Source organism: Pteropus vampyrus, unplaced genomic scaffold, assembly GCF_000151845.1.
Source record: "Pteropus vampyrus isolate Shadow unplaced genomic scaffold, Pvam_2.0 Scaffold62, whole genome shotgun sequence".
Taxonomy (NCBI): domain Eukaryota; kingdom Metazoa; phylum Chordata; class Mammalia; order Chiroptera; family Pteropodidae; genus Pteropus; species Pteropus vampyrus.
In genome coordinates, this window is record NW_011888843.1 from 4,935,211 (window position 1) to 4,949,795 (window position 14,585).

The 14,585-nt window shown below is 42.4% G+C and overlaps 1 protein-coding gene across 1 annotated transcript in view; it reads left to right on the forward strand.

Annotated features, from left to right (window-relative positions):
• Positions 1 to 14,585, forward strand: part of FECH (ferrochelatase) — a 32,513-nt gene that overhangs the window by 1,592 nt on the left and 16,336 nt on the right. Inside the window, 5 exon segments of the mRNA XM_023531172.1 lie at positions 2,214 to 2,293; positions 2,928 to 3,054; positions 8,258 to 8,377; positions 9,509 to 9,657; positions 11,295 to 11,356. Of these exon segments, the coding sequence (XP_023386940.1) occupies positions 2,214 to 2,293; positions 2,928 to 3,054; positions 8,258 to 8,377; positions 9,509 to 9,657; positions 11,295 to 11,356 (538 nt within the window).

The following is a 14,585-nucleotide window of genomic DNA, read 5'->3' on the forward strand; positions in this document are numbered from 1 at the left end:
GATTATAACAGACCGATGTACATTCAGGTATTGATGCAGGACTGGAAAGTTCAGAAATTTAAGTTCCTAGGCTAGTTAGGGCAAAAATAGAATCGTTTCCTAATGCATCAGCTTACTTTCTTTTAATAATTTAGCAGCTTGACCATAGTGACTCCATTTTATTCACTTTTCTTCATCGTCATCACCATTACATGGGCATCTACCTGGTGCTTCTGTCCCTGGTGATGCAGGGCAGTGTGTCCAGAGCTGCTCTGCTCTAGCCCCTGGCATCACTGGTGCTCACTTGTCCTTGGAAGCAGGACTTACCACGAGGCATCCTGGGCTGGAGTTTCTAGAGATATTTGGAGAACAAATAAGACCCCTTGACAACCCCACATATTTCTGATGCAAACCGTGATGTAGGTTGTGTCTACAGGATGAGCTGATGGGACTCTGGGTCAGGCACACCTGGTTGAGATACTAGCTCTGCAGCATTCCTGACTTTCACCCTTTGAGCAAGGTACTCAGCCTGGCTTCAGCTTTGGTAAATGTAAAAGGAAAGGAGTAAGGTGGTACCTCGTAGGCTCGCCATGAAGATTATATATAGGTAAGGTCTGTAGCACAGTGCCGGGCATGCAGTAGATACATCGAGACTCTCAAAATGTTCAGTTATTATTATGTAAAAGATGGCCACATACTAACACATCTGAACAGTGACTGGACACAGAGCTGACTTATTTTTCGAAGAAGTTCCCTAATTCATCAGTCTGGCACCTACTGAGAGGGAGAAGAGAGAATCCACTCTGAACTTCCATATCTTATTACAGGTGCCTTTGTTAGAAATATAATAAGGACCCAGTGTGCAATGAGGACCAGGTCACACAGGGTGCTGGGAGTCAAGGCATTATCTTTTAAGAAGAAGAAGCACAGTGGCAGTAATGGGGCTGAAAGAAGTATCAAGTTAATCTTTTCTTTCATTGTCCCTTCCTGTGGCAAAGTCTGACAGACTCTAGATTTGCGGTCATGGAGCAATATGAGAAACTTTAAATGATTTGTTGTCCAGGTTACAGGTAACTAAATGGAAGGATTTAGAAACCGTAACAGAAGTATATTTGAAATACTCATGTACTAGTTGGAGACTCATCTCACCCCATCTCTGTCCTCCTTTCTAAGGTTCACAGGAGGAAATCTTATTTTATTACCAGCAGTCATGTTATAGGATGCCAAAGTTCTATTCTCAGACCCCATGGGATCTGATATAATCTCATTCATATAAGGAATTGCAGACATTGTGGCATGATTGAGAACCTAGCTAAATCTCATCATGCAGTTCAGAATTGAATGTATCTAAAATAAGGAGATGTGGGTTGGTTTGAGACTTCATTTGAGCAGAATTGAACTGTTGGAAAAGGGCACAGTCTGGATAGTTGGAAATCTAAGTGGCCTGGAGATACCATTTTCCTATATTTTATTTTTATTTTTATCACATGCTAGGTGATAAAAAATCAGAGCAGGTGTAGACCTTGTGCTCTAGACATGCGTGACTGAAAAAATGCCAGCACTAATCATACGTGGCAGGCCCTGTGCAGAATGCTTCACTAGTTTTACCTGATGTGATCTTCACGAGGATGTTATGGTGTCATTTTGCAGCGGGGAACCTAAGGTCCAGGAAGATTATAATCTGATCCCAGTTATATTACTAGTAAGTGGCAGAGCTGGACTCAGAGTCAGAGCTGCTTGTCCCCAGCCCGAGTTCCTCACCAGGACTCCTGTGACTCATAAGTAGGAGGAGGAAAGGAGGAGACTGATCTTAGCCTGTTTTCAAACCAGTTGGTTTGAGATTAGGGAAGGGAAGTCACGTGTACAGTGTGGAGCAGCAACTGCGTACGGCCATGGACTCCTCGATTCAGGTGGATTCTCCAGACCCACCACTGACTCTTGTGAGGCCCAGGGCAAGAGTACAGATGAACCACATATCATATGTGGGATAGCAAGCTAATAAACCAAAATATATTCAGTTCTCCTATGCTGACAAATAGACCTTCATAACCACTTGGAGTTCCTGCAGAAACATGGAGGCCTTGGGAGACTTGCCTCTGGCCTGCAGGCTTCCTTGCTTCTCTTCTCACTGCTGGCTCTGTCCTGCATTGTGAAGAGTCTTGTGCATACACGTGTGTGGACGCTCCTGTCTGTATGTTCAAGCTCCAAACAGCCACCCGTTGGCTACCCTTCAGGTCAAGGATTGCTTACACCGATGGCACGGTCAGCCCTCAGGAGGACGGACCCAGGAAAGAAGCCTGTGCAGACCCCGAAAGTGGGTGTGGGGCATGGGGGACAGGGAATTCTGGAGTCCTAGGTACTAGGACCCTGGTCAGGAGTGTGGGGTGTGGACTCGGGGGTTCATGAATGCAGACTGAACACCCTGCGGGGCGGGTGCAGCAGGAGGAGCGCCAGGGCCCCCTTCTTGGCCCCAGAGCCACACTGGGGGCCTGGGCACTGGTGCTCTGTTAGAGAAGGCTTGGAGGCAGATTTGAGATCTGTGCAACTGGTGGGAAACTGGGCCAGTTTCCACTCCTTAAGGCAGTGGCTCTTACCTCTGCAGGCTCCTGACCTTTCGTATGAGCAGCATGCTGTCATCAGTAACTTCCAGAAGGTACAGCGATTCTCATGAGGGTTCCTATCAAAGTCTGCGGCCAAGGCCTGGGGAGGAGGTGTGTGGTTTCTGAAAAGGCTCTGTGTAAGTCCTGCTGTGCCGTCCTAGGGGGCGCCACCACGTCCCCTGGGAGAGGCCTTAAGTGCCTTCACCTGCCTGTGGAGAAATGCTGAGCACATCACCTCTGCAATAGCATCTCTTTAAATTTTAAATCCAGGAATTATGCTCCGAGGACCTTTTCAAAAGAAATTACTTTCCAGCTCCATTTCATGCTGCCACTTTAATTTCGTCACAGTGGTGCACGGCAGGTCAAGGGCCCATCAGCCATGGAGGTGCCAGTCAGATGCAGCCGCAGCCACAGCCGCCACAGAAACAGCCCAACGTGCCAGAAGCCCAAGTCCTCAAGTTCAACCAGGGAAGAGGTATGAGTCTAATTTTAGGTACTAATAAGGATTTCGGTTTATTGATGCAAACACCAGTGATGCAGGCTCCTAGGAGGAGCGGTGCTGGGGAAACGCAGTATTGAGGAGCCGTGTGATTGTCCTGGCTTCCTTTAAACAGCTGTTAAACTATTAACCGGATTTCACTCCCCTCTCCCCCACCTTAGGGCTTTTCATTTTTTTTTGAATTTTTACAAATTTAAAAATCATCTATTATTTATTTTCCAGCTTTATTGAGGTACAGTTGACACAGAAAAATCCCACAGGGCTTTTGTTAAAGGACATGGAGTTGAGTACAAACAGTATGCAAATCATTAGGAATTTAGTTCTGGAATATGTCACATAGCACAAATTCTGTATATGCTGGAAATGTATTTATGAACATAACACAATCGTACCTATGAAACCTATGTCCGATGTAGGATCGAGAATAACTAATCTACCAAGATTTTCTATAGTAAACTCTACGTTTGTTTTTCATCTGTTAGCACAGTGAACATAATTGTAAGTGACATAATGTGATGTGTAATTTACTGAAGAAATAAAGTACCTGTTTCATACCTTGCTGCTGCCGTCTGCGGGCAGACGTCAGCAGGCATGGCACTGTTGTGAGTACCTCTTTCATTACAGAAGCCACAGCTGTTCTCAGGTCTTCCTCTGGCACAGAGGCAAGAAAAGACTGTAAAGAACAATTATTTAAATGAGTGCATAAATAGAAATACCACACTTTAGCACTAAACAGAGTGAAAGAAAGAAAGAAGCTATGAACTATTTAATGCATTGATCTTTCTGGTAGACCAGATGTTCTGTGAAAGTCATACAGCTATGAAAATAAAATAGTCCTATTTCGTGTTTGTTATATTTCATAGTGTGACCAAGGGTACATTGATTGAATACTAAGTAAACTGAGGTTTGCAGGGGATAGGGCATTAGGGATGGAACCCCAAATCATCTTCTTTCAACTCTCTGGCCTCCTAAAACGTCGAATCTGGCAAGGAAGAGAGGAAGCGCAGACGCTGTCTCAGGTCAGGCGTGCTGAGCGGGGCGCCATTCCCACTCGTCCCCACGGCCCCTCTTTGCTCACCTCAGCCATAGTGCAAAGTACGTTAAGTACTGAGGGCACTTGGTTTAACCCGAAGAACTGATTCTACATGGAGCCCTGGAAAAAAATTATTTCATTATTATTTTATCTTATTGGCAAAAGTCAATTATATAAATAGTGTTAATATTAAATTATTAAAATTTAATAAAAATCTAAAAATAGAAATTTTATTAAGTAACTATTATATTTATACAAAAGAAAGGCATTCATTTTAGAAAATAGCGACAAGATTTTTAAAAATTACATAATCTCACCATACAGTATTTTGTCTCTATATCTGTATCTTAATATTCATTCAGTATATATTTACCAAAATGTGACAATACTGTATATATTTTTATAACTTTCTCTTTAATAATATGTCACCATATAAATATAATTATTCTACATTATTTTAATAATTTGAGGGTATTTTGTTAAATCATTATCTGGTCCCATATTATGAGGCACATAGATTATTTATAGTTTTTAGAGATTAGAAATGATGACATGGTGAGTATCTTTGTGAATCATTCTGATGCTAGACCTCATGAAGGCATCGTGCTGCTTTGTGCTTGTACTAGTCTAGACATTACTAGGCTAATACCCTAGTAGACCAGGGGTCAGTAAACTTGTCTGTAAAGGGCTAGATAGTAAGTTTTTTAGGCTTTTGGGGTCTCTCTTGCTGGTATCCAACTCTGTTGTTGTAATGTGGTAGCATCCACAGATAATAGGTAAACAAGTAAACTATGTTCCAATAAAATTTTATTTACAAAACAAACATGGGGGCAGGGTCCAAATTTGGTACATGGATTGTGGTTTGCCAAACCATGTGTTAGAGGCAGCATAGATCCTCAGGCCATTTACATCTTGTAGGTTTAATGAAGAGCAGGGATTCATTTTTCTTATTCTAATACTGACTGTATACAGTAGAATAGTATTCTATTAGTTGACGAGCTAAGTTTCTGTTACGTATCATTAATAGTTTAAAAAAAAACTTACATTTTGAGAATTCTAGAATATAAAAATGGCAAAATGTTGCAACCTTTTCAAGTGAGAAATTTTAAATATTTTTTCGCTGTATACATGTTTATGTTCAAACAAAGGGAACTTGGCCGTTCACACCTTGGTCTCAGATGTGCTCTGTCTAGAGGGATGAAGAGACAGACCCTCGACTGAAGCTTTGTACTTCACATTCTGGAAAAGGGGTATCGGACTAGGGCTTACTAATGCACCATTCATCATGCATAACACAGTTTTGAATGATGTGCATGTGTATTTAGGTATTTTCAAATCGTGTGCATCTCATGTATAAGATCAGCATGGTTTGCAAAACATGGGTTTGCAGGGCAAGGTCGTGTCCCATTTTAAGCCACTGTTGTTTTAAGCTTAGGTGTAGATGAAAAACAGTTCGAAATCCCGTTTGCACATTGATACCCTCTGTGGCTTAGGTGGGTCTCTTAGCCTGGGGTTTCTTAACCACTCATCTGTGAACTGGCAGCAATCCATGGAAAAATGCACTTAATTTATTGTGAGTCACATATTTTGAGAGTAAAAGATAGGATCCCAAGAGAACACTGGTGGTCTGAGTAGAAAGATTAAGGGAATATTACAGTTTCGCAATATAATGAATCTGGAATTTTCAGGTGTCAAGAAAAGAAAGCCTAATACGTTTGTTAATTCATTGATAGGACTTCGGGTCGGAGGGGATGGGAAAGTTATAGAACAAGATGCCTGCAGTATAATTCGTGGTTTAATAAAAAGGAAATTTGACCCCCTTCCTCTGACACAGTGGTCTCTACAGAGGACAGGGGACATTTTTGCCCCTCAGGACATATTTGGCAACGTCTAGAGACATTTTTGGTTGTCACAACTGGGGTAGGGTGTGTGCTATTGCCAGCTAGTACGTGGAGGCCAGGGATGCTATGAACCTCTGCGTGCACAGGACAGCCTTCCACTACCAAGGTTACCCAGCCCCAAATGCCAGCCATGCTGAGGCCAGGAAACTCTGGTACAAGGTAGTGATGTGGAAAATGAACTTAGTTAATTTTTATAATTGGGTCTGGATGAGAAAATCTCTGATTACATTGTAATGCAGCATTTCCCTTTCCCCAGGATTTGGTTCTGATTTTGAAAATTTAGGCTGAGGATTCACATTTCACCTACAGTATGCTTGGTCAAGGAGACAGTCTCCACCTGTATAAATTTGACACACACTGCTGTCTAACATTGCCAAATGTTGTTAACAGTTGTATAAAAATTGCGATTAAACTGTCATCATAATATCATTAGTTTTAGAACACATTAAGAATAGTTTTCCAAACAAGAGCCATCTCAGCAGGATTGGTTTAGTCACTACAGTAGCTAGAGGTGGTCTGGATGTAGATTTACAAAGTGCATTCTTGATAATGGTGTTTTAGATAAACCTCAGTCTAGTTATTTCTCAGCTGCTTTATGAAGAGTGACAGGAGAGTATGTCCATACAATGGAATATTATCCAGCCACAAAAAAAGAAGTACTGATGTATGCTACAGCATGAATTAATCTTGAAAATTTCATGCTAAGTGAAAGAAGCCAGACACAAAAGGCCACATACTACATAATTCTGTTTCTGTGAAATGTCCTAAGTAGGCAAATCTATAGATCCAGAAAGTAGATTAATGGCTGCCAAGGGGGTGGGGGAGGTTGGAGAGGGGGGTGGCTCTAATGGGTATGAGGTTTCTTTTTGGGGTGATGAAAACATTCAGGACTTAGATACTTGTGATGGTCTCGTAACCTTGTGAATATATTAAAAACCACTGATTGTACAGTTTAAAATGGCAAATTTTATATGAATTATATCTAAATTTTCTTTAAATTGAAAAAAAATGGAAGAAACACTCCTGTTTGCCTTAGTTTCCCCCCACCTGCAGACTCTTGCACTGCCATCACGTGGCTCCCCATTCATGGGAACACACAGGCCTCCAGTTATTCGTCCTGTCTCAGCCTCTGACTTCATATTTGCAGGTTCTGGTCATGGTTTTCTGGCGGCTCCCGGAAGCCTGCGAGATGCAGTTGGTTCTGCTCTGACTTCACCTTGACCCCTGGTGGGTTTAGGAATAGAGAACCCTTCCTATCCTGGCCTGGCTCACTTTGGGCTGTGTCAACTGTAAATCGCTTTGGATTTTAGAAATTTATATTTTTGCATAGTCCTATTGTTTTTTTGTTTTTTTGTTTTTTTAATTTCTCAGACGCTGTTTTACCTAAAACTTATAGAGTTTTTGTTTTTGCTTCTTCTTGCTCGTTGGGTGCTTGGTTCTTTAGCTTGAGACTAATTTGAATAAATTAGAGCAGTTTCTTACAGGAATTACTTAAGCAGTGGATTTAGATGAAGGATGGAGAGGTGAGAGTAGAGTGAGAAATGTAGTTTATCATAGCAGGAGACACTGAAGAAGGAGTAAAGGCAGGTGCTGGAAAAGGAAGCAGAGTAGCAAGAAATAATTTGTCAGTAATTAATAATCATCTAAAAAGAAGAGATCAGAGTGAGACATGGGCTGGTACTAAACTCTGGAGGCTTAAAATTATAGGGAAACCCAAGATGTCTCTGTGTATAATAGAACTTACTGTGTGCACCAAATCATGCAAAGGACAGCTACATTCCCATTTAATTCTCAGCACAACCTTTTGAGGCAGGCAGTGGCCTCTCTACTTTACCGATGAGGAAGATGAGGTTTGGAGAGATCAGATAACTTGTGTTTTCATGTGTATTTATAAGGCTCTCAGATGAAGAGATGCTTCATCGTCAGGACAATTTTAGGTTTATACCTCGATTCTCGGTCCCCAAAGAATGGGATCTTTGTTCAGGGCTGATAGTTTAATAGAGAAATATTTTGAGCCCAGTGAAGACCAGTGCCATGGATGAAGGTCGCGGTCTGAGCTGGGACCGTGCAGAACTGGAGGCCTCGTGAGTCCCCAGATAAATAGATGGACGGCAGTGAACAGGTCTGTGGGTTTTTACATTTGCATCAAACAAATAAGATGAGAGTTTGCTAGCCAAACCAAAATTCTACCCGAGAGGAAACTAAAAAGTGTTACAAATCAACTGTTGCATTTTGTCTTACGTAGGAAGCCGAAAACTGGAATATTGATGCTAAACATGGGAGGCCCCGAAACCCTCGGAGAAGTTTACAACTTTCTCCTGAGGCTCTTCTTGGACCGGGACCTCATGACGCTGCCTATTCAAGAGTAAGTTACCTGTGACACCCGCACTTATTCGTAACTTGTGCAATGCGTTTGCCTTACATGTATCTCAGTTCTGTAGTTTCAAAAAAATAAATGGTTATAACGCATATGTGGTAGTGGCTAGGGCAGCGTTAAGATTCTCCATTGGATATAAGAAAGATATGGTAATGGAAGAATTGCAAGGGGGAGAGAAAGCAAGTCTGTGAGTGTTCTCCTTGAGCCCTGTCCTCCCAGAGCTCTGGAAATTGCAGCTGTCCTGACCCAGCTGAGGTACCTTGGAAGATCTTTAGAGATATATTTGTTCCTGGCACTTAACAGCTGAGTGTTAATCAGGGAAGCTGTGACTGCTTATTCATTTGCACTGTGAATATGGATTATTGCCGTCTTCTTCCTTGCATCCTTCCTTGCATCCTCCCTCCTTCTTTTCCTCCTTTTTTATTTTTTAGGCGAGGTAACCCTTGGTTGACCTCACAGATTGCAAGGACCTTGTCAGTTTATAATCCCTTATTTTTTTTATTTTTTACACCTACAGCACTTGGTCTTCCTAGGTGGTCTCCCATCCCAGATTATATAGATTTCATTCATTTTTTTCATGACCGTAAAGAATTGCATGGTATGGTTGTGCCTTAATTTATTTAACCAGTGCCTCGCTGTGGATCTTTAGGTCGTTTACACGGTTACAGTGAACATTCTTGTGCATGTTACACCTTTGCTCACACATGCAAATGTATGGGATTAATGTACATTTTCTTAATTGGGAGGAGTATATGCTTCCTAACGTCTTGTATCCCAGCTCCTGCGAGCCGCAGGACCAGGTGTTAAGACAGGAACTAGCACACACCCAAGGCCTCCTCACGGGTGTGTGTTGTGCCGGATCTCGGATCTCGCCTCCGGAGGAACAACTCGTGGGGCAGAGGGGGCTGCCCCTCCCTAGAGTATCTCGTTTTCTCTCTCTAATCTAGGCCGGAAGAACTGGCCATTGTCAGTGACCCCAAGCTTTAATTTTTAAAGGCTTGATCTTGTTAGGCTCTTTTAAAAATTTTGCTTATCCTTTTTTTTTAAATCGAGTAAAAAAATGTGTCTGAGTTGCTAAGATGGAATAAAATCCACTTACCTACACGTTAAATGCTTTAGTAAGCTGGCACCAATCATCGCCAAACGCCGAACCCCCAGAATTCAGGAGCAGTACCGCAGGATCGGAGGCGGATCCCCCATCAAGATGTGGACTTCCAAGCAAGGAGAAGGCATGGTGAAGCTGCTGGATGAGTTGTCCCCACACACAGGTACGGCGTTTCTCAATTAACGGCCCACTAGATTTGCTCTTCCGAAGTAGTTACAAAATTCGAAACACTCTTGGACGCCTAACGTAGCTCTGTGTCCCGACTGGTCTCGGTTTGCGCAGTTCCTGTGTGATACATGGTCACTTAACTTAGCTCTCGAGGCCTTATTCTTCGTCCTGGCTGTAGAACCTTTTCTGTTATTTCCTTACATTACAAATAAAAAAGCTAAAGATTTGGAACATTCGTTTCCAAAGGAAGTTTGAAGTATATGTTAAGTTGAGCTAGATTCTAAAGGGCTGTATACCATGAATAAAAGAGGCATATATCACTGCTCTAGAAAGAAATTTGGGGGGAATGCTGCTATTGTCTTTTCTTACTGTGTGGATAGCTAATTAGATCAACATTTAGAATAGAGTTAGCTAGCTGTCGTGCAGCCGTGAGACTCTTAAGCAACTTTCAGCAACTGCTTCACCTCTTGGCCATACCACCGTTGTGAGGCACGTAAGGGCCTTCTCAGATGTGTCACCAAAAAGAGGGTTGCACACATCTGGCAGCTGTCCTCTGAGAACCCCCAACACGGAATGACGATGTGCAGCATCGAACACCGGCTGCACGAACAAACTGTTCAGTGCCGTATTTAATAGCATTCAAGAGACCATCGATCGTAGGACGTACCGTTGTTTTTATGTAATTCTAAGACACACACACACACATAAAAAAAACTGCCTGTTAATTTTAAGATAGCATCTGTTGTAGGTGTGGACCAATATGAGAAATGTTAAAACAGAAAATGTGCGTCTTAGGACACGCAAAGTATATTAATGGCAGATACATTTTAGGGCTTCAGGATCAGGAATGTGACACAGTGGGGACCCTCAACAAGAGCAGCCCTGCTAGGCATGAACACCAGCATTTCACTCTTCTCTGAGAGGACACCACTGAGCGTCGACTTGAGCTGCTCTCAGAAGCCAGTCTCCCATCACACACAAATAGGGACAAAGGGCTCTCTAGCTCCCAGCAGATCATCTCACTTGGAAAATTGCTCAGTTGCGCTTCTGAATGTTAGATTTGCTTTCTGCCTTCACATGTGGCTCAAGGGCATTCCTTACACAGTTCAGCCACACGTGCCACAGTGTGTCTTTTAAAATGCTGGGTCAGCGAGACTTGGCTGATCTCTACTCACACCTACTTGATAGAAAACAAAGTCTCGTCATCAGCAGTTTATCACGATAAAAGGTTTAGTGTGAATCAGATCTGCAGCTGTTACTCTGTCCTCAGTGGAAGAAGTGGAGGGATGCTGTTTGTTTCTGTTGACGTGTTAGTATAGTACCCATCACCACAAAGGGCCCCAGTAGAGTTGTCAGACTTGAAAAAGGAATTTAGATGGAGGGCACCCGGGAAAGATTGGCCCAGAAAGAGTCCCATGGAATGATGTGAATTTAACTCAGTGTTTCACTTGCTAGCAAACATCTGATCATTTTAACATGTGGCCATTTAGTACAGAGAGAGGAAGTTACAAGTATCTAGATTCTAGGATTAATTATTCCCTGTGTTGGTAGGAACTAAAGAATAATAATACCCACTCCTTATTTTCAGAGTCAAAATTGTTGGAAGAGTCTTTGAAACCTTCCATCTTGTAGAGACTTATATGGGGAAAAAAAAGCCTATTATTCTTCATTATAACTCTGGGGACAAGTTTAGGGTATCCATGAAGCACAAATCAGCTCAGTGGCTTGTCTGTCCCACCACGACGTCATAATGTGACAGGAAATCATCTTTCCTCCTTGTTTCATTCATTCGCCCATTTGATCACTCACCCACTCTTGCAGCCATTAATCTCCACATCCATCCATTCTTCCTCTAACCTACATCAGAGATTCATGATGACCACATGCCAGGTATAGTGAGGAGGGGTAAAGTAGGGACTAAGTTATACCCTTACCTTCGTGGAGCAACATTCTTACTAGTCTTCACGGAGGCGGGGGGTGATTATCTTGGGTGCAACTTTTGGTTTTTCTGGATCTTGGAAGCTTGTCCAGGGCCCCGTCCTGGGAGGGTTTTTATCCTGATGACCCTTTGGCATATCTCCATTCTCTGTGGCCCACAGTTGGCACCTTCTGATGCCAGCAAGTTAAATTATTGTTTTCTTCTGCATGGTAAGTGACACCTAGTCATTTCAGCAGGCCTAGTGGCAGGGTATGATAGTGGTGTTTAATAGGGCCCAAGACCACCCACTCATTCATTCATCAATGACCCATCGCGTGCCCTGCACTGTGCAATGCTGCTATTCAAAGTTGAAAAACATGGTTTCTACTTACATGAAGCTTCCAGCCTAGTGGACCACTGCTGCTGCAGACCAGTCTGCTTGAGAGGTGGAGAGAACATCTTTTGAAGACCTATTGGGGTCATGCTCAGTAAAACGTGTATGAGGGCTGGTGATCACACAGAGTGTGGAATGGGAAACTGGAATAGTCTCAAGGTCTGGCAGTATTTTTGAGACCAAGATGATCCCCAGGCGTGCCTCTCCGCCTCCAGCAGAGGCTCAGCGGTTGCCTGGGAGAAAGTTCCTTGTCCTACTCACGCTTCACTGAGCAGACCGGAAGCTCGGCAGTGAAGACCCAGGAGCCTTTGGGTGGGGAGAGCAGTCAGTTCCCTCCCTCACTTTATGCTGCTTTTCCTTCCTGCTTTCTGGTTTCTTTGTTTCTCTGTTCATCTCTTTCTCATTTCTATTTTCTTCTACTTTTTTTTTTCCTGCAGAATTATAAAGTTTACTTTATAATTTTGAGCTATGTCCATTTCTGTTTAGAAAAATTCTCTTTAGGCAAAAAAAAAAAAGTGTGAAGATTGCAGACAGATAGGAAAATGTTTTTGTGCTCTCATTTTTTTAGGGAAATAGTTGTCGCTTGATAGCCTGTATAGAAATTTTGAGACTTGCACTGTCTTCACATAGTATTGACTGTTAACTTACATTCTGTGTTATATGAAACAAATATAACTTGGAATTGGTTTTAGATAGTTACACCACATTATAGTAATATAGGGAATCCAGAAGGAAGTAGATGCAAAGTGTAATAATTTCATGAAAATTCTAAATCTGAAATACATTTAAAAAATTATAGTTTAGTTACGTAGACTCACTGCTTTCAGTGAAGCTGAAGTAAGTGCTACTGAGTAAAATAATTCTGTTCTTTCTAGGGTGTGTGATGGGGAGGAAGGAGCGGTGGGTCTTACAGACGGAGCTGGCTTTTCCAGTCCTGGCTGTTTGACTTCAGGCAGATTGCTTACCCCATATAACATTGGGGATGTTAACAGAACCCACTCCTAGGATCATTGTGAATGTTAAATAAAATAATCTGGAAAGGCATTAGCATGGCTTGTAGTAGATGACAAACATTCAATAACCAACCATAAGCTTTTATGTGTCTTTGGCATAGGGTTCATGATCTGATGCAAATTAAAAAGCATTGTGCTCTATATTTCACACCTTTCTCTCAAAGTCATGTACAAATCAGACATTCGAACTATTATACATGCTACATTAATGGACTGGAAGTGTTCTGCTGTTTAAAAATCCGGTTTCTCCTCATTCTCACCACAGAGAGCTCCCCGGGCAGCGGCTCCGAGGGCAGAGGAGGCTAGGCCAGGGAGTCCCGTGTTTTGGGCCCGCGGGGGCAGGCATGGTGCTGGTTAGTCCAGGAGGCTCTCCGCCCCCTATGTTCCTGCTGCAGCCGCCAGCGCAGTGCAAAATCCATCCTGACCACCACAGAACCTTCCCGAACTCTTGTTACTTCCTCAGGAGAGGTCTAGTCGGAGAGCACACATTGTCGTTTTTTCTAAATGTGTTTTTGTAAGCCATCTTCACGCCAACGGTTAAGCAAAGCTTATCTGTACTTTGCAGACTATTTTCCTCTCCCACTTCAAAACGTGGACCCCACCCTGCCTTTATCTGCAAGGGCAGCCTCTCCACTTCCCTTAGTCAGCAGTGCCGAGGAACTCCCAGATCCCGGGCATTTGGGCTGCATCTATTCAAAGGTGGAAAGAAAACGTGAGAAGCTAGTTGGCCCACAGCAGTGGGGGATCTTACTGTGTCAATCTGATAATAGTATCGTCTCAAAATAGATTAGAAAGCAAATTCCACCTCAGCACCAAGAGCACCTTAAAAATGGACTTGTTGATATTGTGATAGTTGGCAGTTTTACAATGAGCCACATAATCTTTGAACAGTCATTTGGAGTTTGCTTACCGAGTCAAGTTCTCTGGTGTGTTTTAACTGCAGCTGACCATATTTTATGCAAGAGAACATAAAATTGGTGGCTTAGAAGGCATAGAACTAAAAATAATTCCGTTTGTTCCCTTTTCTTCCTCTTTTTGTGGTCTCCAACCAGAAAATACCGAATCAGACCATCTTTCCCATATACATACATGCTTCTCTCTCTTTTCAGTATTCTGCTTTTAAGTGGCATGCTTCATTTGGTTTGATTCATCATTTTCTGGGTAAAATTATTGAGAAATTTTGTGTGTGTGTGGGTGTGTGTGTATAAACAATAAATGCATTTATCTTTTCTTTCACTTTGACCTAAATGTTTTTTTATGTGGCAATTTAGTGTCACATTTTTAGTTGTTGCCGCTGCTAATGGTTGGACAGTAACATCATCTCAGCTTACTGTTACTTAGTATTTATGTAGCATCTTCTCAGTATCATCCCTGAGTATAAGTTAGGTGTAATCCCATGACAAGATAGGAAACAAGACTGGGTAACCTTAGGAAACGTTCAGTTTTATGATTTTATAAATGCCTAAGAAATTATGTGGTTGCAGGTGCTTTTAAAATACAGGAGGAGCTAGAAGAGGGAGTTGGTAAAGCGATGGAGGAAGGATCACAAAGATATATGGCTGACTTGGGTCATTCAGGTGCCAGGAACAGTTATTATA